The sequence below is a fragment of the Vanellus vanellus genome (assembly GCF_965231255.1).
Source record: "Vanellus vanellus genome assembly, contig: HAP1_SCAFFOLD_1867, whole genome shotgun sequence".
Taxonomy (NCBI): Eukaryota; Metazoa; Chordata; class Aves; order Charadriiformes; family Charadriidae; genus Vanellus; species Vanellus vanellus.
In genome coordinates, this window is record NW_028127486.1 from 533 (window position 1) to 25,851 (window position 25,319).

Here is a 25,319-nt window from a genome sequence, read left to right on the forward strand (position 1 = left end):
AGAGGCGGAGCTTCCCTGTACCCCACCTCCATTGGTCAAGCTCCTGGCCAATAGGGGCGCAGAGCTGCCCGTGCGCCAGGCCTCGGCTGGGGCGGAGCGGTGAAGGCAAGCAGCCAATGGGAAAAAGGGTGTGGCCCTCGCCCGGCTTCTGATTGGCTGTTGGAAGATTTCACCTGCACCACCGCCCCCCCCCACCGTGGGGAATGCTGAGCTTGGTGACGTCATGGAGGTTGCTGGGGCAACAGCCAATGGCAGCCGGCCGCCCCGCTTCCCCCCTCTCCATTGGCGGGGCAAGCAGCCAATGGGCGGGGCTGAGCCGGCAGCCTCGCACAACGGCAGCTGCCGATTGGCTGGGAGGCGGCCCCTCCCCTCGAGCCTCATCAGCCAATAAACGATCGAGTTTTAGCACCGCCTCTCTGATGTCATGGGGGACCCGGGTGGGCGGGGCAGACGCCCCCCCCAGCCCCATAGATCCCTATGGACCCCTCCCAGCCCCACAGACCCCCTATAGATCCCCCACAGCCCCATAGAACCCCCACAGCCCCACAGTTCCCCTCCCCCCACAGACCCATAGATCTCTTCAGCCCCATAGAGACCCTATGGGACCCCCCCCAGCCCCACAGATCCACTCCTCAGCCCCACAGAGCCCCCCCAGCCCCATAGAACTTTCCCCCAGCCCTATAGACCCACTCTTCAGCCCCATAGATCGCCCCCAGCCCCATAGAACTTCCCCCAGCCCCACTCCAGCCCCACAGTTCCCCCCCAGCCCCACTCTTCAGCCCCACAGAGCCACTCCAGCCCCATAGATCCCCCCCCCAGCAGTGGGGCTGCGGTGGGTGCTGCCCCACAGGGCCATTTATTGGGGTCGGGGGTGGGGGGTGGGGGGGAGGGGCATGTACAAAGGGGGGGGCTGCGGGGGTGGGGGAGGGGGCGTATCAAAAGGGGGTGGGGGGTGGGGGGAGGGGAGGGGCCCCCTAGAAGAAGTCGACGTCTTCGGGGGCGTCGAGGTCGCGGTACTCGATGATCGCCCGGGGGTCGCCCCGAACCATCCTGGGGGGCAGGAGGGGGTCGGGGGGGGGGCACAGGGACCCCAGTCCCGCCCCCACTGCCCCCAAGTAACTCACCCCCCCCTCAAAACAGGGTGACACCCCCCAGCCTGAGCCTGACCCCTAAGTGGGAGCTGCTGCCCCTCAAGTGGGGGTTGTTGCCCCCCCCAAACCAAACCTGCCCCCAAGTGGGCTCCTCACCCCCCACTGCCGCCCCCCAAAGTGCCCCATGTCCCCCCCCAGATGGGGTCAGGGCCCCCCTCAAGCGTGTGCCCACCCCTCGGCCCCCGCTATGGGGCTGTGCCCCCCCCGCTATGGGGCTGCCCCCCCCGCTATGGGGCTGCCCCCTACCTGCTGCCGGGGTTTGTTGAGGTACCCCCCCTGTCCCCGGAAGGTCTCGTAGTTGCCCCGACCGGCGGCGTAGGGGCCGGGGGGGTACGGGGGGCCGCCTGCGGGGGGAACGGGGGGGTCAGGGGGGGCCCCAAACCCCCCACTGACACTGACCCCCCCCGGAACCCCCCAACCCCCACCCAGACCCTCCTGGAGCCACCCCAGACCCCCCGCCCCCCCCCAGCACCTTCCTGGGCCCCCCAACCCCCCCCCATAGTCCCCCCCTGGACCCCCCGGGCCCCTCAGCCCCCCCCAAACCCCATCCGTGACCCCCCCAAACCCTTTCTGAGCCCCCCACCCCCCCCCATGGTCCCCCCCCGGCCCCTCAGCCCCCCATAGACCCCCAAAACCCCTCCCTGACCCCTCCCGGACCCTTCCTGAGCCCCCCAACCCCCCCCCATAGTCCCCCCCGGCCCCTCAGCCCCCATAGACCCCCAAAACCCTTCCTGAGCTCCCCATAGCCCCCCCCAAACCCCTCCCTGACCCCCCCAGACCCTTCCTGAGCCCCCCCCATAGCCCCCCATGGCCCCCCCGTACCTCCGTAGCCCAGGATGGGGGGCCGCGGCTGCCCATAGGGCATCATCCCCTGCGGCGTCTGGGGGGGTACGGCAGCCCCGGGGCCAGGCCTGGGGGGGGGGACAGGGGGGGGGACACTCAGTGGGGGGACAGGTGGGCTGTGACACCCCCACAGGCACACGGGGGGGGGGGCGGGGGGGTAAAGGGGTGTCAGCGCCCCACGGGGGATATGGGGGTGTCACCGACCCCACGGGGACACGGGGGGGGGCTGAGGGGATGGGGGGGGGGGGAATGGGGGGATTGGGGTCTGTATGGACACAGGGGGGGATTTTGGGGTGTCACCCCCCTGTACGGACCCCGGGGGACACGGGGGGGGGTCCCCCACCCCGTCAGCCCCCCCCGGGGGCGGCCGAGGAGGTGACGGGGGACACGGGGGGGGGTCTCACCCTGGGCGGGGCCCGGGGGGGGCCCCCCTTTGCCCTCGGGCAGCGCGGGGCGCTTGGGGTCCATGAGGAAGTTGTTGAAGAAGAGGACCTCTTTGCGCACCGCCCCCATCTTCTCCCCGTGTTTGTTGAAGATGTGTTTGCGGACGAACTCGGGGCCCTGCGGGGGAGGGCGGGGGGCGGTGGGGACACGGGGGGGACACCCCGGGGGGGGACACCCCCCCACAGACCCCCTCCACACCCCCGTGGTCCTCCATTGGGCGCCACTGTCCATGTTCTTCTCCCTGCTCCAGTGCTTCCCGGTGTCCCCAACGTCCCCAACGTCCCACCGTGTCCCACCACATCCCCAATGTCCCACCACGTCCCACCATGTCCCCAACGTCCCACCACGTCCCGTGTCCCCAACATTCCACCGTGTCCCAAATATTCCACCGTGTCCCCAACGTTCCACTGTGTCCCACCACATCCCCAACGTCCCACCACATCCCACCGTCCCCAACATTCCACCATGTCCACGTCCCCAACGTCCCACCACGTCCCACCATGTCCCCAACATTCCACCATGTCCCACCACATCCCCAATGTCCCACCACATCCCACCATGTCCCACCACATCCCCAATTCCCCACCACATCCCCAATGTCACACAACGTCCCCAACATCCCACCGTGTCCCACCACATCCCGCTGTGTCCCCAACATCCCACCACATCCCCAATGTCACACCACGTCCCCAATGTACCACCGTGTCCCGCCACATCCCCCACATCCCCCCGTGTCCCCCCTCCTCGTCCCCTCCTGTCCCCCCACTGTCCCACCGTTTCCCCCCGTCAAGCTCCTCCACCCACAGGGGGACACGGGCGCTCGTCCCCACTCAGCTCTTGGGTGTCCCCAGTGTCACCACCACGTCCCCAGTGTCCCCCCAAGGGTGGTGCCACTGAGGGGCCACCACCCCTTGTCCCTGCTCAGCTCCTGGGGGTCCCCAATGTCCTCCTCATGTCCCCCATGTCCCCACCCTGAGGTTCTTCCCTCTGAGGGGCCACCACCCCTTGTCCCTGCTCAGCTCCTGGGGGTCCCCTGTGTCCCCAACGTCCCCACCCTGAGGTTCTTCCCTCTGAGGGGCCACCACCCCCCGTCCCTGCCCGGCTCAGCTCTTGGGTGTCCCCAACGTCCCCACCCTGAGGTTCTTCCCTCTGAGCGGCCACCACCCCCCGTCCCTGCCCGGCTCCCGGGGGTCCCCTGCGTCCCCTGGGCCCCCCCGGCGGCCCCCCCGGCGCCCCCCACCTTGAACTTCTTGCCGCTGAGGGGGCAGAGCCACTTGTCCTTGCCCAGCTCCTGCGTGTTGGCGGTGACGAACTTCTCCAGCTCCTGCTCGGGGTCTTTGCGGCCGAGACGCTGCGCCTCCTCCTCGGGGAGCGCCTCCCGCCCCGCCAGCAGCGGCCCCAGCCGCTCCTCGAAGCTCTTCTGCCACTCCGCCACTGCGGGGGGATGCCGTGGGGCTGGGGGGGGCAGCGGGACGGGGGGACCCCGAGACCCACAGCTGGGGGGCAGGAGCCCTGGGGACCCAGGGTTGGGGGGCAGGAGCCTTTGGGACCCAGGGTTGGGGGGCAGGGGACACTGAGACCCACAGCTGGGGGGCAGGAGCCCTGGGAACCCACGGTTGGGGGGCAGGAGCCCTGGGGACCCCAGAGTTGGGGGACAGGAGCCTTTGGGACCCAAGGTTGGGGGGCAGGGGACACTGAGACCCACAGCTGGGGGGCAGGAGCCCTGGGGACCCACGCCTGGGGGGCAGGGGGCACCCAGTTGGGGGGCAGGAGCCTTTGGGACCCCAGAGTTGGGGGGCAGGAGCCCTTGGGACCCAGGGTTGGGGGGCAGGGGACCCTGAGACCCACAGCTGGGGGGCAGGAGCCCTGGGGACCCAGGGTTGGGGGGCAGGGGATGCTGAGACCCACAGCTGGGGGGCAGGAGCCCTGGGGACCCAGGGTTGGGGGGCAGGGGACCCTGAGACCCACAGCTGGGGGGCAGGAGCCCTTGGGACCCACGGTTGGGGGGCAGGGGACCCTGAGACCCACAGTTAGGAGGTAGGGGACGCCTGATTGGGGGGCAGGAGCCCTGGGGACCCACAGCCGGGGGGCAGGGGGCACCGAGACCCACAGCCGGGGGGCAGGGTCCCCCCAGACCTACCCTCCCCGTGGGAGACGCGGTTGGGGGGCAGCGGCCCCCGCACGTGCACGATGCCGCAGCGGTTGGGCATCTCGTCCTCGTTGAGGTACTCTGAGGTGTTGTAGTAGTCCACCGAGTGCACAATGCGCAGGTACAGCAGCAGCCGGTCCAGCACCTGCGCGGGGACACGGGGACGTCAGGGGGACATCAGGGACGTCGGGGGGACATCAGGGACGTCGGGGGGACATCAGGGACGTCGGGGGGACGTTGGAGGACATGGGGACGTCGGGGGGACACGGGGACGTCGGGGGGACACGGGGACGTCGGGGGGACACAGGGACGTCGGGGGGACGTCAGGGGACATCGGGGGACGTGGGGACGTCAGGGGGACACAGGGGTGTTGGGGGGACGTCAGGGGGATGCAGGGACGTCAGGGGGACATCAGGGACGTCGGGGGGACGTTGGAGGACATGGGGACATCGTGGGGACACAGGGACGTCAGGGGACGTCAGGGGGACAAGGGGACATCGGGGGACACGGGGACGTCAGGGGGACATCAGGGGGACACGGGAGGGACATGGGGACATCGAGGAGAACACGAGGACATCAGGGGGACGTGGGGATGTCAGGGGGACGTGGGGATGTCAGTGGGACGTGGGGATGTCAGGGGGACGTCGGGGGACATGGGGACATCAGGAGGACATGGGGGGGGACACCAGGGGGACACGGGGACGTTGGGAGGATGTTGGGGGGACACAGGGACATCAGGGGGACATGGGGGGGACGTCGGAGGACACAGGGACGTCAGGGGGACGTGGGGACATCAGGAGGACATGGGGGAGACACAGGGACATCGGGGGACACAGGGATGTCAGGGGGAGCACGGGGACATCGGGGGACACAGGGGACACGGGGACATCAGGAGGACACGGGGGGACACGGGGACATCGGGGGAACACGGGGGCATCGGGGGAACACGGGGACATCGGGGGAACACGGGGACATCGGGGGGTCGCGGGGACATCGGGGGGGACGTGGGGCAGGGATGGGGGACAAGGGAGCAGTGAGGTCGGGACAGGGGACACGGGAGGTCAGGACGGGGGACACGGGGACGTCAGGGGGGACAGAAGGGACACTGTGGCCCACAGGAACATCAGGAGGACACGGGGACGTCAGGGGGACGAGGAGATGACGTGGCAGGAGGGGGGACGTGGGGACATCCAGGGGACACGGGGGGCACACGGATCGGGGACGGGGACACGGGGTCGAGGTGGGGCTCAGGGGATGGGGACAGACGGGCGGCACCTTGAGGAGCTTCTCGTCCCGCTCGACGGTGACCTCGGTGGGGTTGGCCTCGCGCGGCCCCTCCTCCGCGTCGCCCCCTCCGCGCCCCAACAGCTCCTCCTCCTCCGCGCTCACCTCCTCGATGAGGTAATCCGTGATGTGCCGCAGCACCGGGTTCTGCGACGGCACCGCCTGCGGGGACACGGGGACACCGCGTCACCACCGCCCCGGGGTGGACACGGCCACCAAAAGATGGACGCGGGCGCCAAGAGGAGGACGTGGGGACCAAAACACGGACACGGGGACCAAGAGGAGGGCATGGGGACCACCAGGGACCATGAGGAGGACGTGGGGACCCTGAGGTGGACGTGGGGACCCCGAGGTGGACATGGGGACCAAGAGGAGGATATGAGGACCACCAGGGACCCCGAGGTGGACATGGGGACCAAGAGACGGACGTGGGGACCAAGAGACGGACGTGGGGACCACCAGGGACCATGAGGAGGACGTGGGGACCCTGAGGTGGACTTGGGGACCAAAAGATGGACATGGGGACCAAGAGGAGGACATGAGGACCACCAGGGACCACGAGGAGAATATGGGGACCCCGAGGTGGACATGGGGACCACCAGGGACCACGAGGAGAATATGGGGACCCCGAGGTGGACATGGGGACCAAGAGATAGGGACGGGGACCACGAGGTGGACACGGAGACTACAAGGTGGACATGGGGACCACCAGGGACCCCAAGGAGGATGTGGGGACCCCCGAGGTGGACACGGGGACCCCGAGGCGGACATGAGGTGGACACGGGGACCCCGAGGTGGACATGGGGACCCCAAGAGGACAGTGACGCCCGGCTCACCCCGGCGGCGGTGGCAGTGGGGTCCCCCTCCCCGTCGGGGTGCGGAGGGGCGTCGCCGGCGGCGCCGGGCGTGGCGGGGGGCGGGGCGGGGCCGGGCCCCGCCCACAGCTGGGCGCGGCCGTCGAGGGCGTGGACCAGGCGCGCCGCCAGCTTGATGTCATTGCGCACGATGGGGCGGTGCTGTGTGATGCCGCTGACGTTGCGCACGCGGCGCGTCAGGTCCCGGTTCACCCCCGGGCTCAGCTCACAGTCCCGCAGCTGCGGGGGGAGGGGGGGTCAGCGCCCCGAAACGCCCCCGAAATACACCTCCCAGCACCAAAACGCCCCGAAACGCCCCCGAAATACACCTCCCAGCACCAAAACGCCCCCGAAATACACCTCCCAGACCCGAAACGCCCAAAAATGCCCCCGAAATACACCTCCCAGCACCAAAACGCCCAAAAACGCCCCCGAAATACACCTCCCAGCCCCAAAACGCCCCTGAAATACACCTCCCAGCACCAAAACGCCCAAAAATGCCTCAGAAATACACCTCCCAGACCCGAAACGCCCAAAAACGCCCCAGAAATACACCTCCCAGCACCAAAACGCCCAAAACCGCCCCCGAAATACACCTCCCAGACCCGAAACGCCCAAAAACGCCCCAGAAATACACCTCCCAGAAATACACCTCCCAGCACCAAAACGCCCCGAAACGCCCCCAAAATACATCTCCCAGCCCCAAAACGCCCCTGAAATACACCTCCCAGCACCAAAACGCCCAAAAACGCCCCAGAAATACACCTCCCAGCACCAAAACGCCCCCGAAATACACCTCCCAGACCCGAAACGCCCAAAAACGCCCCCGAAATACACCTCCCATCCCCGAAACGCCCCCGGAATACACCTCCCAGCACCAAAACGCCCAGAAACGCCCCCGAAATACACCTCCCAGCACCAAAACGCCCAGAAACGCCCCCAAAATACACCTCCCAGCACCAAAACGCCCAAAAATGCCCCCGAAATACACCTCCCAGCCCCAAAACGCCCAAAAACTCCCCCAAAACATCCCATAACACCCCAAAATACACCTCCCAACCCCCAATCCCCCCCAGACCCCCAAATCCCCCCCAGACCCCCAAATCCCCCCCAAATCCCCACTGAACCCCCAAATCCCCTCTGAGACCCCCAATGGCCCTTCAGACCCCCAAAATCCCCCCAATCCCCCTTCAGACTCCCCCAATCCTCCCCAAATTCTCCCCAACCCCCCCAAATCCCCCCAGACTCCAAAATCTCCCCCCAGACCCCCACATCCCCCCCCAGACCCCCACATCCCCCCAAATTCTGCCCCCGAACCTCCAAATTCTCACCCCGACCCCCAAATTCCCCCCCAGAACCCCAAATCCCCCCCAGAACCCCCAAATTCTGACCCCGAACCTCCAAATTCTCCCCCTGACCCCCCAAATCCCCCCCATACCCCCAAATCCCCCCACGACTCCCCAAATCCCCCCTCAGACCCCCAAATTGCCCCCCCGACCCCCAAATCCCCCCCCCGACCCCCCCAAATCCTCCCCCGACCCCCAAATTCCCTCCCAGACCCCCCCCGACCCCCAAATTCCCCCCCAGACCCCCCCAAATCCTCCCCCGACCCCCCCAATCCCCCCCCCGACCCCCAAATTCCCTCCCAGACCCCCCCCGACCCCCAAATTCCCCCCCAGACCCCCCCGACCCCCTCACCCGGATGTTCTGTAGACTCCAACAGATCTCTTTGATGTTGACGCTGCGGTCGAAGGTGACCCACCCCCGGCGGAAAAATCTGGGGGGGGGGGGGGAAGGGGGGGCACAAAGGGGGGGTGAGACCCCCTTTGACACACCGGAGGGTCCCCCACGACCCCCAAATTTTCAGGGGGGGGGGGGGGGTGACACCACCTCCTCTCGGGTTGGGGGTCCGACAGAGCCACCCGCATGAAGCCGGGGTACCGCTTGCAGAGCTGAATTTTGGGGGGGGGGGGATGGTAAAAAAAAAGGGGGTGAGGGGGGGTGTTAAGGGGGTTGCGGGGGGGTCCTGAGCCCCCCCCCCGGAGCCCCCCTCCCCCCCCCGAGCGCTCACCGCCACGATCTCGGCCTGGGAGATGTTGGGGGCGATGTTGCGCATGAAGAGGGAACAGGTTTTGTGGAGGGGTCGGGGTTTGGGGTCCCCCCCCCCTTCTTTCTCCTTGGCCTTCGGCGCCGGCGGCCCCCCCTCCTCCTCCCGCCCCTTCTCCTCCTTCCCCTTCTCCTCTGGGGGGGGGGGACGACAAAAAAAAAGGGGGGGGGGGGGAGGAGGGGGGTCAGGGCCGAGTTGGACCCCCCCTGACCCCCCATATCCTCCCCATTTAACAGCCCCCCCGTACATACCTTTTATAAGCCCCCATGTCCCCCCCCGCCCCGGGACCCCCAAAAGTCCCACTGAGCCCCCCCAGGACCTCCAGTCACCTCCAATGTGTGTCCCCCCCCCCCCCTCCAGGGACCCCCGACCCCCCCCGCCCCCCCAAAGAAGCCCCACACTCCCCTGAGGGACCACACTGCCCCCCCCGGGGACACACTGGGGGCCCCCAAGGACCCCCCCAAGACCCTCCATGTCCCCCCCAGGGACCCCCGAGGACCTCAGGACCCCCCGAAACCCTCCATGTCCCCCCAGGGACCCCCGAAGACCTCAGGGACCCCCAGTGACCCCCCCCAACGGCACTCCACTGCCCCCCCCCGGGACCCCCGAGGACCTCAGGGACTCCCCCCAAACCCTCCACTGCCCCCCAAGACCCTCCGTGTCCCCCCAGGGACCCCCGAGGACCTCAGGGACCCCCAGTGACCCCCCAACGGCACTCCACTGCCCCCCCCGGGACCCCCGAGGACTTCAGGGCCTCCTGAAACCCTCCATGATCCCCAGGGACCCCTGAGGACCTCAGGGACCCCCCAAAACCCTCTGTGTCCCCCCAGGGACCCCCCAGGACCACCAGGGACCCCCCATGGCATTCCACTGCCCCCCCAGGGACCCCCCGAGGACCTCAGGGACCCCCTGAAACCCTCCATGTGCCCCCAGGGACCCCCCAGGACCACCAGAGGCCCCCCATGGCACTCCACTGCCCCCCCAGGGACCCCCCAGGACCACCAGGGACCCCCCATGGCACTCCACTGCCCCCCCAGGGACCCCCGAGGCCCTCAGGGGCCCCCCGAAACACTCCATGTCTCCCCAAGACCCTCCGTGCCCCCCCAGGGACCCCCGAGGCCCCCCCCCGCCCACCTTCCTTGTCCCCGTCGCGGCGGCCGCCCTCGGAGTCGCTCTCGGAGTCGCTGGCGCTGCCCTCGTCGTAGCTGTCGTCCCCACTGCGCTTCCGCTTCCGCTTCTTGCTGGCCTGGGGCGGGGCCGTGGGGCGGGGCCGAGAGGGGCGGGGTCAGTGGGGTGCGGCCCAGGGGGCGGGGCCAAAGGGGGAGGGGCCGGGCAGGGGGCACAGGGCCCCAGAAAGGAGCAGGGGTGGGGTGTGGGGCTTGCCAAAGTGGGAGGAGCCTAAGGGCAAGGGGAGGGGCCTAAAAGGGGGAGGGGCTTGGACCAAGAAGGAGGGCCTGAGGGGAAAGGGGAGGGGCTTGCACCAAGGGGAGGAGCCTAAGGGAAGGGGTGGGGCTTCTCACAAGGGAAGGAGCCTAAGGGAAGGGGGAGGGGCTTGCACCAAGAGGAGGAGCCTAAGGGAAAGGGGAGGGGCTTATACCAAGGGGAGGAGCCTAAGGGAAGGGGGAGGGGCTCATCACAAAGGATGGTGCTTATTGAAAGAGGGCGGGGCTTGCAGAAAAGGGGGCGGTTCTTGCACCAAGGGGAGGGGCTGACCAGAAAGGGGTGGTGTCCACTGGGTGGGGCGGGGCTTGCCAGCAAGGGGCGGGGCTTCAGCACCACCAGTGGGGCAGCCCTGGGGGAGGGGCCAAGTAAAAGGGGCGGGGTGTTGCCTGAGGAGGTGTGGCCTGTGGTCAGGGCATGTCCTGATGCAGGGGCGTGGCCTGATGCTGGGGGCGTGGCCTGCTCACCTTCTTGGCCTCCTTCTCCCCTTCCTCCTCCTTCCGCCCCTTCTCCTTCTCCTCCTCCTCCTCCGGACCCTTCTTGGCCTTCTCCTCCCCCGCGGCCTCCCCTTCACCCTGGGGGGGGCGAGGGGGCATCACGGGGGGGCCCCAAGGGCTGGGGGGGGCACCCCGAGGGGACGGGGGACCCCAGGAGGGACCCTCTGAACCAGAGGGAGCCCAGGAGGGACCCCACGGGGCCAAGGGGGTCCCCAGGAGGAGACCATGGGGTGGGGGGCACCCCGAGGGGACGGGGGACCCCAGAAGGGACCCCCCCGGACTGAAGGGACCCCAGGAGGGACCCCACAGGGATGGGGGACCCCTGAGAGAGACCCCCCGGACCAGAGGGACCCCAGGAGAGACCCCACAGACCGAAGGGACCCCAGGAGGGACCCCACAGGGCCAAGGGGGTCCCCAGGAGGAGACCATGGGGTGGGGGGCACCCCAAGGGGACGGGGGACCCCTGAGAGAGACCCCCTGGACCAGAAAGACCCCAGGAGGGACCCCACAGAGCAAAGGGACCCCAGGAGGGACCCCACGGGGCCAAGGGGGTCCCCAGGAGGAGACCATGGGTTGGGGGGACCCCTGGGAGAGAACCCCCTGACCAAAGGGACCCCAGGAGGGTCCCCAAGGGAATGGGGGACCCCAAGAGGGACCCCACGGGGCCAAGATGACCCCAGGAAAGACCACAGGGACCCCAGGAAAGACCCCATAGATCAAGGGAACCCCAAGAGAGACCAAGAGGACCCCAAAAGAGACCCCATGGACCAAAAGATGCCCAAAACAGACCGTGGGGACCCCGAGAGACCCCAAGGGGCCAAGGAGGACCGCAGGGACCCCAGGAAAAAACACGGGGACCCCTGGAGACACCCCACGGACCGAAGGGACCCCAGGAGAGACCCCAAGGGCCCAAGAGAACCCCAAGAAGGACTGTGGGGGCCCCAAGAGAAACCCCACCGGGGGAAAGGGACCCTAAGAGAGACCATGGGGACCCCAGGAGAGACCCCACGGACCAAGGGGGCCCCAAAAGAGACCGGGGTGTACCCCGATGGAGACCCCCCAGAACAAACGGACCCCGGCGGGCACCCCGTGCACCAAAGCCACACCAGGAGAGACCACGAGGACCCCAAGAAAGACCCCCCGGGACCAAAGAGCCCCCAAGGAAGACCCCATTTGGAGGGAGAGGGATGTCACCCCAGACCTTCTTCCCCTCCTCCTTCTCCTCGCGGTCGGGGGCTTTGCGGTCGGCGTCGGGGGGACGCGGCTCCTCCTTCTTGGCGGCTTCGGCCTTCTCCTGCCGCTCCTCCTCCTCCTCCTGCTCCAGGATGCGCAGGTCGTTCTCCGTACCCCCCTCCATCTTAATCACCGCTACAAACCCCCCCCCAAAAAAAAAAAAATGAAACAGGCTGAGAAAAGGGGAACGTCCCCAAAAACGGGGTGGCGAAGTGGGGGTTGGGGTTTGTTGTTGGTTTGTTTTTTTTTTTGGGGGGGGGGGGGGTACGGGGCGGGGGGAGGGGGTGTTTCCCTACCGGCGTCGAGGGTCTTGATGATGGCGGGGGCGCGGTCGATGTCGAGGAGGAGGTTGTCGAACCACCCGTTGTCCGAGAGGTAGAGGAAGACGTTGAGGCGGTTGCGCAGCGCCGCCTGCGCCTCCTGCTTCCGCTTCCCCGCCTCGTCCGGGTGGTACTTGGAGCGGAACCTGGAGAAAAAGGGGGAGGGGGGGGGGCAAAAGGGGGGAAAAAAATGGGGGTGTCAGGGTCTGGGGGTACAGCCCCGCCCCAGCCGGGGGTCCCCGCTGGGGCAGGGGAGAGGGGGGACCCCCCCTTCGTCGCCCCCCCTCTGCTACGGCGGGAGGAGTGGGGACACCCCTGTGCGGCACATTTTTTGGGGGGGGGGGACACCCCCCAACCGGCACATCTTGGGGGGAGGGAGGTGGGGGGGAGGGGGGGCGCCCCTGTGCCAAACATCTGGGGGGAGACGGCACATCTGGCACATTATTTTGGGGGGGAAACCCCTGTCTGGTGCATCCTGGGGGGGGGACACACACCCCCTGTCCCACACATTGGGGGGGGCACACCCCTGTCTGGCACATCTGGGGTGGGGGGACCCCCTTCTGGCTCATCCTGGGGGGGACACGCACCTCTCTCCCACACATCTGGAGGGGGGGGACACCCCCTGTCTGGCACATCTGGGGGGGGCACACCCCTGTTTTTAGCAGAGGGGACCCCCGTTTTTTGTGGTTGGGGTACGGGGGGCCCCGTTTGTCCCATCCGGGGTACAGGGACCCCCCCCCAATGTCGCCTGAGTGGGGGTACAGGGACACCCCCCCCTCATTTCCCCCCACCGGGGTAGAGGAACCCCCGTTTTCCCCTGGTTGGGGTTGGGGGAGGGGGCCCAGTCTGTCCCAGTAGGACTGTGGGGACCCCCCACTTCCCCCAAACAGGGTGGGGGGAGCCCCGTTTCCTCTCCTATGGGGTGCCGACCCCCTTAATTTGGGGCACGGGAACTCATCCTCTGCCCCAAACGGGCTACAGTGACCCCAACACCCCCCCCGTGTCCCCCAAACCAGGGTGGGGGGACACCCCCCCATCCATTCGCCCCAATTCGGGTGTGGGGACCCCAGTGTCCTCCAACCTGGGGGGGGGGGGAGACTCCTGAGTCCCCAAACTGGGTTGGGGGGAGTCCCCGTGTCCCCCAAATTGGGGTGTGGGGACCCCCCAGTCCCAAAAACAGGGTGGGGGAGCCCCTGTGTCCCCAAATTGGGGTGCGGGGACCCCTCGTGCCCCCCAGTCGGGGTCGCAGGGACCCCCACCCACCCCCCATCCCTTCAGGACACTCCCAAATACCCTAAACCCGCCCCTCCCCCCCCCCCCTCAAGCTACCACCCCCTGAATTTTGGGGGAGGGGGGAAGGGAAAGGCCGGGGGGGAAGCCCCCCCCCCCATCTTCGCCCCATTTTGGAAGAGGGGGAGACACCGACACGGACGCAGACGCCCGAGTGGGGGGTCCGGAGCAGCGGCGGCGGTCGGCAGCGGCGACCCTGGGGGAAGGGGGGTGGGGGTGGGGGGTGGGGGTTTTGGGGTGGGGGGGTCATACATACGCTTGCCACGAGCGTCGCCGTCCGGCCGGGCCCCCGCTTCGGCGATTGGCTACTTATTATTATAATTACCACGGGGGGGGCTTTTTTTTTTGTTTGTTTGTTTTGTTTGTTTGTTTGTTTGTTTGTTTTTTTAAAGGGTATTTGCGTTAAAAAGCGTCGCTACGCGCAGGGAAATCGGAAAAACACCAGAAAAAAAAAAAAAAAAAGGCTTAAAAACAACACAACCCAGCGGAGAGGCGCGCGAAGGAGGGGAGAGGGTCTTCCCCCGCTCCCGGGCTTCCGCAGGGGGGCCGAAAAATAAAACAACAAACGCGCGCGGGGGGCGCCCTGCCTGCTTCCTACCAACTGTTGCTCGCTACCGGTCGCATTGTGCGCGACGCTGAGCCCTCGCTGTCTGCCCGCAGCCCCCCCCAAAAAGCGTCAGGGATGGGGGGGAAAGAAAAAAAAAATAAATAAAAAAATAATAATAAGAAAAAAAAAAAAAAAAAAACCAACCCCCAAATTGCTGGGTAAAGGGGTGGGGTGAGGGGGGGGGAGGAAAAACAAAAAAAAAAAAAAAACCACCAAAAAAAACCCCCCGGCTCATTAAGAAAATGAGCGCTAACGAGCCCGGCCGCCGGAGACATGGGGGTTAAAGGGCTCTCCAGGCTGGCGGACGTCCGGAGGGATAAACCTGGCTCGCGGCGGGCGCTTCGGAGGAGGGGAGAAAAGGGAATGGTTAACGTCGGCACGCGGCCCCAAAATATCACAGCCCCCCCTCCCCTCCTCCTCCTCCTCAAATCCCCACCCCCCCCACCCGCCCCCCTCCCCCTCCCCACACACACACCACCCCCTTATTCTGATTTTTGCGGCTTTTCCTTGTTTTGTTTTGTTTTTTTTTTCTCCTTTTCCCCCTCGGGGATCCCCCCCCCCCCCCCCACGAAATCAAACCAGGGCGGGGAGGGGCGGGCGGCTTTCCCCCTCCCCCTCCCCAAATTCCCACTGGTTTAAGTGGGGAGAGGGCGCAGCGGGTTAGGGGAGCGTTTGGGGAGGGGGGAGGGGTGGCTTATTTTGGGGGGGTGGCTTATTTTGGGGGGGAGGGGGGGGCGCTTCCCCCCCGGCGACGTACCACTCCTCGTCTTTGTGAGCCAGGAAGAAGTCCTGCATCTGCTGGCGGCGGAAATCCAGTTTGTAGTCGTTGTAGCGCTTCACCGCCTCCGTCTCGTCCACCGCGTCGTCCAGCGAGAGCAGGAACTCCTTGAAGCTCTTCATCACCGGGGGGGCCATCCCCAGGTCCACCTCCGCGATGTTCCCCAGTCTGCTTGGGGGGACACGCCAGAGTCGGTATCCCCGAAAACGGGGACGCATCCGGGGAGGCGACCGGGTGCTTACCGGGCGGTTTGGGGATGTTACGGGGCGGTTCGGGCTGTTATTGGGGCGTTCGGGGACGTTACGGGGTAGTTTGGGCTGTTACTGGGGTGTTTAGGGGCACTATGGGGCAGTTTGGGCTGTTACTGGGGGGGTCAGGGACATTATGGGGCACTTTAGAGCCATTACGGGGCAGTTTGGGTGTTATCGGGGGCATCAGAGACATTATGGGGCACTTTAGAGCCATTATGGGGCAGTTTGGGCTGTTATTGGGGGGGTTCCGGGATCTTATGGGGCAGTTTAAAGCTATTATGGGGCAGTTTGAGTGTTATCGGGGGGCTGAGGGATATTATGAGGCACTTTAGGGACACTATGAAGCACTTTGGGCTGTTATTGGGGGGCTCCAGGACGTTATGGGGCAGTTTAGAGCTACTGTGGGGCAGTTTGGGCTGTTATTGGGGGGTTCGGGACCATTATGGGGCACTTTAGAGTCATTACGGGGCAGTTTGGGCTGTTATTGGGGGGCTCAACACCATTACGGGGAAACTCGGGGCCTTTAAGGACCATTTTAAGCTGTTAGAGGACAAATGGGGGATATTACGGGGCAGTTTGGGGCCATTATAGAGTACTTTGGGACAATTTAGATTGCTAATACGCACCCCAAAGGCATTACGGAGCAGTTTTGGTCCGTTACGGGACAGTTTAGGGCCATTGTGGGGCATTTTACGCTGTTATTGAGCGATGCAGTGACATTATGGGGTGGTTTGGGGCAATTATCATGTGATTTGGGCTGTTAGGGGGTGGTTTGGGGCAATCACCATGCGATTTGGGTTATTACAGGGTAGTTTGGGCCACTTAGAAGCAGATTTGGGCCATTAACAGGGTGATTTGGGCCGTTATGGCTTTGGACTAATTACCACTTTCTATAAGCCTTTAGGGGGTGGTTTGGGGCAATCACTGGGTCCTTTGAGCCATTTCGGGGTGGTTTGGGGCAATTACCAGGGGATTTGGGCCGTTAGGAGGTCGTTTGGAGCAAACACCGGGTGATTCAGACCATTTGGATGGGAAACTGGGGCAATTACTGGGCAACTTGACCCATTATGGGGCACTTTGGGGCAATTACCAGAATATTTGGGCCGTTTAGGGGCCGTTTCCTCGTGATTTGCCCTGTCACGGGGCGCTTTGGGGCAATTACGGGGCAATTTGAGCCGTTTAGGGCTCGTTCGGCGGAGCTACTGAGTATTTCAGGCCGTTACGGCGTGGTTTGGGGCAATTAGTGGATGATTTAGACCGTTACGGGGTACAGGGGTGCGCGGGGGGGGGGTAATGCCCAATTTGGGGGCTGAGGACCCTGGGGGGGAGCGGGGAAGGACTTGGGGGGGGCGCAGAGTGGGTTTTGGGGTGCTTGGGGGGGGATCAGGGGTCAGAGTCCTTACCTGGCCTGGATGGGGAGAATGTGGTGCTGCATGACGTGCATTTCGGGGTGCCCCCAGGGCTGGGGGGGGCCGTAGGTGGGGCCAGCACCCCCCCCGCTGTAGGGCATGTCGTAGCCGCTGTGGTAGGGATCGCCGCTGTGCTCATCCCTGGGGGGGTGGAGAGGGGGAAATCGGGGTTGGGGGGAGCCGTAGTGGGGGTTTGGGGGGGCTGCGATGGGGTTTGGGGGGGCCGCGATGGGGTTTGGGGGGGGCTGGGGGGTTTTGAGGGGGCTGCAACAGGGTTTGGGGGGACTGCGGCTGGTTTGGGGGGGCTATGGTGGGGGTTGGGGGGGCCACAGCAACATTTGGGGGGCTGGCGCTGGATTTTGGGGGGGGCCATAGCAAAATTTGGGGGGTGCCGTGGGGTTTGGGGGGATCACAGGAAGGTTCAGGGAGCTGCTGCTGGATTTTGGGGGGGCTGTGGCAGGGACTGGGGGGGGCTATAGTGGGGTTTGAGAGGGGGTGCTGTGGGGTCTGGGGGGGGCCGCGGTGGCATCTGGTGTGCTGCCGTGGGGTCTGGGGGGGCTGTGACGGGGTTGGGGGGGTCACGGTGGAATTTGGGGCGCTGCCGTGGGGTCTGGGGGGGGCCGCGGTGGCATCTGGTGTGCTGCTGTGGGGTCTGGGGGGCTGTGATGGGGTCTGGGGGGGGTCAGGTGGGATTTGGGGTGCTGCAGTGGGGTCTGGGGGGGTCGCGAAGAGCGCGGGGGTGACTCACCAGTCGCGGCGGAGGCGTTTCTGGGGGGGGCTGAGCTCGTGGCGGGGGGGCGAGAAGCGTTCGCGGCGCGTCCGGTCGTAATCCCGGTACTCGCCCCGGCTGCGGCGCTCCCGCCCGCGGTCCCAGTCCCTGCGCCGGGGAGAGGCGACAGAGGTTGGGGACCCCCGCGGGGGGGGCAGGGGTGGGTGTGAAGCCCCCCCAGGGGGGGTCGTGGTCCCCCCCTCCCCCCGGCTGAGCCCCTACCGGTCGCTCCAGTCGTCGCGGCGGCGGTCGTCCCTCTCCCGCGAGCGGTCGTAGTCGCTGCGCTCCCGACGGAACTTGTCGCGCCGCCGCCGGTCGTATTCGTCGTCGCTGTCCCCCATAGTGCTGTGGGGACCGGGGAAGAGGGGGGGGACACAGTCATGGGGGAGGGGGACACCCCCCCTCCGGGGCCCTCCTGTACCCCATCAGCCCCCTGAATCCCGCGCGGCCCCTCCCGGGGGACACAGCCCCCTCCAAAATAAACCGGAGGCCTCCACAGTGTCATCCCCCACAAGACCCCCAGTGTCCCACAATCCCCCGGGAACCCCCCAACCCCTCCGCCCCCCCCCCAGCCCCTCCAGTTTCCCATAATCCCCCGGGACCCCCCCGACCCCCCCAATACCCTATAATCCCCCGACTCCCCCCCACTATCCCATAACCCCCCGGGACCCCCCCGAGCCCCCCATATCCCACAACCCCCCCGACCCCCCCCCAGTATCCCATAATCCCCCGGGGACCCCCATACGCCATGACCCCCCCAACCCCCCCCAGTATCCCACAATGCCCCGGGGTCCCTCCGACACCCCCCCCCACCCCCCGGTATCCCACAATTCCCCGGGACCCCCCCAGTATCCCATGACCCCCCGGGGCCCCCCCGGGCCCCTCCGACGCCCCCCACCCCCCCAACATCCCACAATGCCCCGGGGCCTCCCCCGACCTTGTCCCCCCCCCCGCACCCCCCCACTATCCCGTCATCCCCCGCGCCCCCCGACCTCCCCCCAACATCCCCTGACCCCCCCCTCCCGTCCCCGTGACGTCACGCCCAGCCGCCGCGGCCCCCCGGACCTTCCCCCGCGCTCCCGGCGGCGATCGGCTCCCCGCGCCGCCGCCCGCTCGCTTCCGGTCCGCGCCAGCCGGACGTGACGTATCACACAGGGGCGGGGGGACGAACGGGGCGGGGGCTAGAGAGGAGACGGCTGGCGGCCGCTCTAGGAAGCCGGGAGGATCTCGCCGGTTCGGCGGTGGGGGGTGTTTACCGGCGGGCTCAGCCGGTGTGGAGGGGGCGGGTGAGCCGCTCGGGGAGGGGAGGGCCTGGCTCCATGGCCTGGGGGAGGGCGGGGAAGGGGGTGGAGGCCGCAGGCCGAGCTCTCTGTGGTGGCGGTGGACGCTCTAGTCCCGGCCCTGGAGGACCGAAGCTCTATGGTACCGTCGGGCCCGCCCACCCCGCAGCGCGCAGGCGCGGGAGGGCGCTGCGCGCAATGCGCATGAGCCGCCCCATCCGCTCGCTCCCATTGGCCACCGGGCGGCGCGCGCGCGCGGGGGGGAGGGGGGGGCCGCCATCTCCTCGGGAACACGTGAGAGGGGCGGGAGGCCATTTTGTCTCGGCCGCGCTGCGCATGCGCACCCTCCCCCGAAGCCGCTCCGGGCGTCGCCATGGTTCTCCTCGACGCCATTTTGCGGCGGGGGCGGGGGAGGGGAGCCGCGACGCGCATGCGGCCCCACAGGTAACCAGTGCTCCCAGTACCCCCCCAGTCCTTCCCAGTGCCCCTCCCCAGTTCCCCCAGTGCCTCAGTTTCCCCCTGTCTCCCCCCTCAGGGCCTCCCAGTATGTTCCAGTCCGTCTCCGGGCCCCCCTCAGTCCATCCCAGTGCCCCCCCGCAGCCCCCTGGGGCTCCCCAGTCCATCCCAGTGCCCCCAGTCCCCCCTTGGGAGCCCTCCCCAGTCCATCCCAACGACCCCCCAGTCCATCCCAGTGCTCCCAGTCCGCTGTTAGGATCCCCCCGAGTCTACTCCAGTCACCCCAGTCCCCCCTCAGCAGCCCCCCCCAGTCCATCCCAGACCTCCCCAGTCTGTCCCAGTGCTCCCAGTCCCTCCCAGTCACCCCCCGTCCATCCCAGCGATCCCCAGAACTCTCCCCAGTCCCTCCCGGCTCCCCCCAGTCCCTCCCAATCCCCCTTTAGGATCCCCCCAGTTCCCCTCAGTCCCCCTTTAGGAACACTCCGGTGCCCCCCAGTCCCCCCTTAGAACCCTCCCAGTCCCCCCCAGTCCCCCCCCAGTGCCCCCCAGTCCCTCCCAGTCCCCCCTTAGAACCCCTCCAGTCCCCCCAGTGCCCCCCAGTCCCTCCCAGTCCCCCCTTAGAACCCCTCCAGTCCCCCCAGTGCCCCCCAGTCCCTCCCAGTCCCCCGTTAGGGCCACTCCAGTGCCCCCCAGTCCCCCCTTAGAACCCTTCCAGTCCCCTCCAGTCCCCCCCCAGTGCCCCCCAGTCCCTCCCAATTCCCCCTTAGAACCCCCCCAGTGCCCCCAGTCCTTCCCAATTCCCCTTTAGGACCCCCCCAGTGCTGCCCAGTCCCTCCCAGTCTCCCCCCAGTGCCCCCAGTCCCCCCTCAGGACCCCCCCCAGTGCCCCCCAGTCCCTCCCAGTCCCCCCCAGTCCCCTCCCCGGCCCCTCCCGGGGTCGTGACCCCACATCCTGCCCCCGCCCGACCCGGGGAAACGCTCAACAAAGGAGTTTCCTGTGGGGGGGCCGTGTCCCCCCCGGACGGACGTGTGGGTCCCCTCCCTGCCGAGGGGGGCGGGGGGTCCCCGCCGTGGGTCCCAGCGGACGGACAGGCGGACGGACGGACAGGCAGACGCTTTCCCCCTCCCTCAAATTGCCCAAAGTTGCCCAAACTTTCCCCAAACAATCCCCCCCCCCCCTCCCCCCACGGCCGTCAGCGGCCGCCCCACGCGCCTGAGCCCCCTCCAGCAGCCCCCCAAAAGTGGGGGCGGGGGGGGGGAAGGGGGAGAGACGGACGTCTGGGTCCCGTCCCCCCCCCGGGGCTGTGGGGCAGAGGAAAGGGGGCCCCGACAGTGGGGTTCCCCCCCCACACTCCGGAGCCGCTATGGGGCTGTGGCTGCTGTGGCTGTGGGTCCCGTTGGGCTTCGCCGAGGAGGGTGAGTGACCGCAGCATCGGGGCGGCGGTGTGGGGCCAACGCCTGAGTCCCTTTGGGATGGGGTTGTGGGGCCGGGACGTGTGGGTCCCGTGGGAATGTGGGTCCCAAATGTGTGGGTCCCCTCGAGATGTGGGTCCCAGACCCCTGAGTCCCTTTGGGATGGGGGTTGTGGGGCCGGGATGTGTGGGTCGCCTCGAAATGTGGGTCCCAAATGCCTGGATCCCTTTGGGATGGGGTTGTGGGGCCGGGACGTGTGGGTCCCGTGGGGATGGGGGTCCCAAATGTGTGGGTCCCCTCGAGATGTGGGTCCCGGACCGCTGGGTCCCTTTGGGATGGGGGTTGTGGGTCCCGGACGTGTGGGTCCCCTCGAGATGTGGGTCCCAGACCCCTGAGTCCCTTTGGGATGGGGGTTGTGGGGCCGGGACGTGTGGGTCCCGTGGGGATGGGGGTCCCAGATGTGTGGGTCCCCTCGAGATGTGGGTCCCAGACCCCTGAGTCCCTTTGGGATGGGGGTTGTGGGGCCGGGACGTGTGGGTCCCGTGGGGATGGGGGTCCCAGATGTGTGGGTCCCCTCGAGATGGGGGTCCCGGACCACTGGGTCCCTTTGGGATGGGGTTGTGGGTCCCGGACGTGTGGGTCCCACGGGGAGGGGAGACCCAGAGCCCCTCCTGTCCCCGCGGGGCCCCGGTGTCCCCCCTGACCCCCTGTGCCCCCCAGAGACACTGCTGAACACGCGACTGGAGACCACCGACCTGCGCTGGACCGTGTACCCCCCGGGGGAGGGGCAGGTGAGGGGGCGGGGGGGGGACGGGGGGGACACACGGGGGGTGGGGGGTCCCCATCTGTCTTCTCTGCGTACCCCCGTGCCCCCCCCCAATGTCCCCCCGGGTCCCCTCGTGCCCCCCCGTCCCCTGTCCCCACGTGTCCTCCTGTGTTCCCGTGTCCCCCCGCCCCCCCCAATCCCCCCCGGCCCCCCCGGCCCCCCCTTGTCACCCGTGTCCCCATCCCTAATGCCCCCCCGTGGCCCCCCTGTCCCATGTCCCCTATGTCCCCCTCTGTCCCCGTATCCCTCCTGTCCCCCCCATCACCCCCCATGTCCCCCCATCCTCCCCATGTCCCCCCCGTCCCCCCGTGTTTCCCCGTCCCCCCCATGTCCCCTGCTCCCCCTCGTCCCCCCATCCCCCATGTCCCCCCCTGTGCCCCATGTCCCCCCATGCCCCCCTGTGTCCCCGTGTCCCCCTGTGCCCCCCGTGCCCCCCATGTCCCCATGTACCCTGTGCCCCCCATGTCCCTCCGTGCCCCCCGGTGCCCCCCATGCCCCTCTGTGTCCCCCATGTCCCTCTGTGCGCCCCATGTCCCTCTGTGCCCCCCACGTCCCCCCGTGCCCCCCATGTCCCCCCATGCCCCACCATGTCCCCATGCCCCCCATGTCCCTCTGTGTCCCCCGTGCCCCCCATGTCCCTCTATGCCCCCCATGTCCCCCCGTGCCCCCTGTGCCCCCCATGTCCCCGTGCCCCCCATGCCCCTCTGTCCCCCTGTGTCCCCCCGTGCCCCCCATGTCCCTGTGTCCCCCATGTCCCACCATGTCCCCGTGCCCCCCATGCCCCTGTGTCCCCCCGTGCCCGCCGTGCCCCCCATGTCCCCCCGTGCCCCCCATGCCCTTCTGTGCCCCCCATGTCCCTCTGTGCCCCCCATGTCCCCCTGTGCCCCCTGTGCCCCCCATGTCCCCGTGCCCCCCATGCCCCTCTGTCCCCCTGTGTCCCCCTGTGCCCCCCGTGCCCCTCTGTCCCCCTGTGCCCCCTGTGCCCCCCATGCCCCCCATGTCCCCGTGCCCCCCATGCCCCTCTGTCCCCCTGTGTCCCCCCGTGCCCCCCGTGCCCCCCATGTCCCCATGCCCCCCATGCCCCTCTGTGCCCCCCATGTCCCCCCGTGCCCCCCATGTCCCTCTATGCCCCCCATGTCCCCCCGTGCCCCCCGCGCCCCCGAGCTGAGCGGGGCTGTGCCGGCAGTGGGAGGAGCTGAGCGGGCTGGACGAGGAGCGGCACTCCTCCGTGCGCACCTTCGAGGTGTGTTCGGGGCTGGGCCCCCCCGGCCCCCCCCAGAACAGTTGGCTGCGCTCCTCCTGGGTCCCGCGCCGCGGCGCCACCCACGTCTACGCCGAGCTGCGCTTCACCCTGCTGGCCTGCGACAGCCTGCCCCGCCCGCGCCACGCCCGCCGACGCCGCGCCCACCGCCACGCCCCGCGGGACACGCCCACCGACGCCCCTGGGGACGCGCCGGGCCACCGCGCTGCGCCGGGAGATGGTCCCGGCACCCGTAGCAACCACCCCGGCGACCGTGATGCCCTTAGCAACAGCCTTAGCAACGGCCCCAGCGACTGTGATGGCCATAGCAACGGCCCCAGCGACCGCGATGCTCCTAACGACCGTGTTGGCAACAGCCTTAGCAACTGTGATGCCCTTAGCAACAGCCTTGGCGATGGTCCTGGCAACCGTGATGCCCTTAGCAACAGTGTTAGCGACAGCCCCGGCAGCCACGATGCTCCTAGCAACGGTCCCGGCGACCGTGATGCCCTTAGCAACCGCCCTGGCAACCGTGATGGCCATAGCAACGGCCTTGGCGACAGCCCCGGCAACCACGATGCCCGTAGCAACCGGCCCAGCAACTGTGATGCTGTTAGCAATGGCCTTGGCGACGGTCCTGGCAACCACGATTCCCATAGCAACCGGCCCAGCAACCATGTCACCCTTAGCAACGGCCCTGGCAACCGCGATGCTCCTAGCAACGGCAATGACCACGGGCCTAGCAACCGTGATGCTCTTAGCAACGGCCTCGGCAACGGACCTCGCAGCCATGTTTCCCTTGGCAACGGCCCTGGCAACCGTGATGCCCTTAGCAACGGCCTCGGCGACCATGTTTCCCTTAGCAACAGCCTCGACAACCAGGATGCCCTTAGCAACGGCCCCGGCAACCACGTTTCCCTTAGCAACGGCCCCGGCAACGGCCCCAGAAACCGCGATGCTCCTAGCAACGGCCTTGGCAACGGCCCCGGCAACCACGTTTCCCTTAGCAACGGCCCCAGAGACAGCGCTGCTCCTAGCAACGGCCCCGCCCGCGGCCCCGCCCGCCCCCGCCGCAGCCCCGCCCCGCCCCGCCCCTGCAAAGAAACCTTCAACGTCTTTTACCACGAGGCCGACGCCGACACGGCCACGGCGCTCACCCCCCCCTGGATGGAGAACCCCTACGTCAAAGTGGACACGGTGGCGGCCGAGCACCTCTCCCGCCGCCCGCCCGGCGCCGGCGGCCGCCCGGCGGGACGCGTCAACCGCAAAACCCTCCGCTTGGGGCCCCTGAGCCGCGCGGGGTTTTATTTGGCCTTCCAAGACCTGGGCGCCTGCATGGCGCTGCTCTCCGTCCGCCTGTACTTCCAGCGCTGCCCCGAGGTGACGGCGCGCCTGGCCCGCTTCCCCGCCACCGTCCCCCGCGAGCTGGTGGCGGCGGTGAGCGGGCGCTGCCTGGAGGGGGCTGTGCCCGTCGGCGCCGGGGCCCCCGTCATGTACTGCCGGGAGGACGGGCGCTGGGCTGAACCCCCCGCACAGGGCTGCGCCTGCGGCCCCGGCGCGGAGCCCGACGGCGGGGCGGGCTGCCGACGTGAGTTTTGGGGGGGGGGGGGGAGATCTGGGGGGTGTGGGGGGGCTCTGGGGGGGTCTGGTGGGGATTTGGAGTGTCCTGGGGGGAGTGGGAGCATCCTGGGGGGGTCTGGGGGGCTCTGGGGGGCTTTTGGGGGGAGTTGGACTGTCCTGGGGGAGTGGGAGCATCCTGGGGGGGTCTGGGGGGCTTTTGGGGGGAGTGGGAGCATCCTGGGGGAGTCTGGGGGGGTTTGGGGGGGAGTTGGAGTGTCCTGGGGAGAGTGGGAGCATCCTGGGGGGCTCTTGGGGGCTTTTGGGGGGAGTGGGAGCATCCTGGGGGGCTCTTGGGGGCTTTTTGGGGGGAGTGGGAGCATCCTGGGGGGGTGTGGGGGGGAGTTGGAGTGTCCTGGGGGAGTGGGAGCATCCTGGGGGGTCTGGGGGGGTCTGGGGGGCTTTTGGGGGGAGTTGGAGTGTCCTGGGGGAGGTGGGAGCATCCTGGGGGGCTCTTGGGGGCTTTTGGGGGGAGTGGGAGCATCCTGGGGGGGTCTGGGGGGTCTGGGGGGCTTTTTGGGGGGAGTTGGAGTGTCCTGGGGGGAGTGGGAGCATCCTGGGGGGCTCTTGGAGGCTTTTGGGGGGAGTGGGAGCATCCTGGGGGGGTCTGGGGGGCTTTTGGGGGGAGTGGGAGCATCCTGGGGGGGTCTGGGGGGCTTTTGGGGGGAGTGGGAGCATCCTGGGGGGGTCTGGGGGGGAGTGGGAGCATCCGGGGGGTCTGGGGGGCTTTTGGGGGGGGGTGGGAGCATCCTGGGGGGGTCTGGGGGGGTCTGGGGGGGAGTTGGAGTGTCCTGGGGGAGGTGGGAGCATCCTGGGGGGGTCTTGGGGGCTTTTGGGGGGAGTGGGAGCATCCTGGGGGAGTCTGGGGGGGTTTGGGGGGGAGTTGGAGTGTCCTGGGGGGAGTGGGAGCATCCTGGGGGGCTCTTGGGGGCTTTTGGGGGGAGTGGGAGCATCCTGGGGGGGGTCTTGGGGGCTTTTGGGGGGAGTGGGAGCATCCTGGGGGGGTCTGGGGGGGTTTGGGGGGGAGTTGGAGTGTCCTGGGGGGAGTGGGAGCATCTGGGG

General features: G+C 68.0%; 2 protein-coding genes across 2 annotated transcripts; one reads left to right on the top strand and one right to left on the bottom strand.

Annotated features, from left to right (window-relative positions):
- Nucleotides 1-816: 816 nt before the first annotated feature.
- Nucleotides 817-18,804, bottom strand: SRRT (serrate, RNA effector molecule). Its single transcript, XM_082501037.1, is given in 22 exon segments — nucleotides 817-1,050; nucleotides 1,398-1,402; nucleotides 1,404-1,495; nucleotides 1,974-2,033; nucleotides 2,036-2,062; nucleotides 2,399-2,555; nucleotides 3,679-3,872; nucleotides 4,579-4,732; nucleotides 5,863-6,033; nucleotides 6,708-6,965; nucleotides 8,424-8,502; nucleotides 8,616-8,677; nucleotides 8,797-8,966; nucleotides 9,967-10,078; nucleotides 10,740-10,847; nucleotides 11,971-12,137; nucleotides 12,299-12,468; nucleotides 14,977-15,168; nucleotides 16,652-16,798; nucleotides 17,406-17,534; nucleotides 17,649-17,771; nucleotides 18,492-18,804. Coding segments are annotated over 21 exon segments (2,649 nt in total). The 5' UTR covers nucleotides 17,768-17,771; nucleotides 18,492-18,804; the 3' UTR covers nucleotides 817-974.
- A 1,444-nt stretch (nucleotides 18,805-20,248) lies between these two features.
- LOC309685229 (uncharacterized protein) lies at nucleotides 20,249-24,228 on the top strand (the record flags this gene model as incomplete). Its single annotated transcript, XM_082501036.1, has 3 exons — nucleotides 20,249-20,577; nucleotides 21,295-21,365; nucleotides 22,587-24,228. Coding segments are annotated over exons 1-3 (1,765 nt in total), but the record flags the coding sequence as incomplete, so codon positions are not given.
- Nucleotides 24,229-25,319: the final 1,091 nt, after the last annotated feature.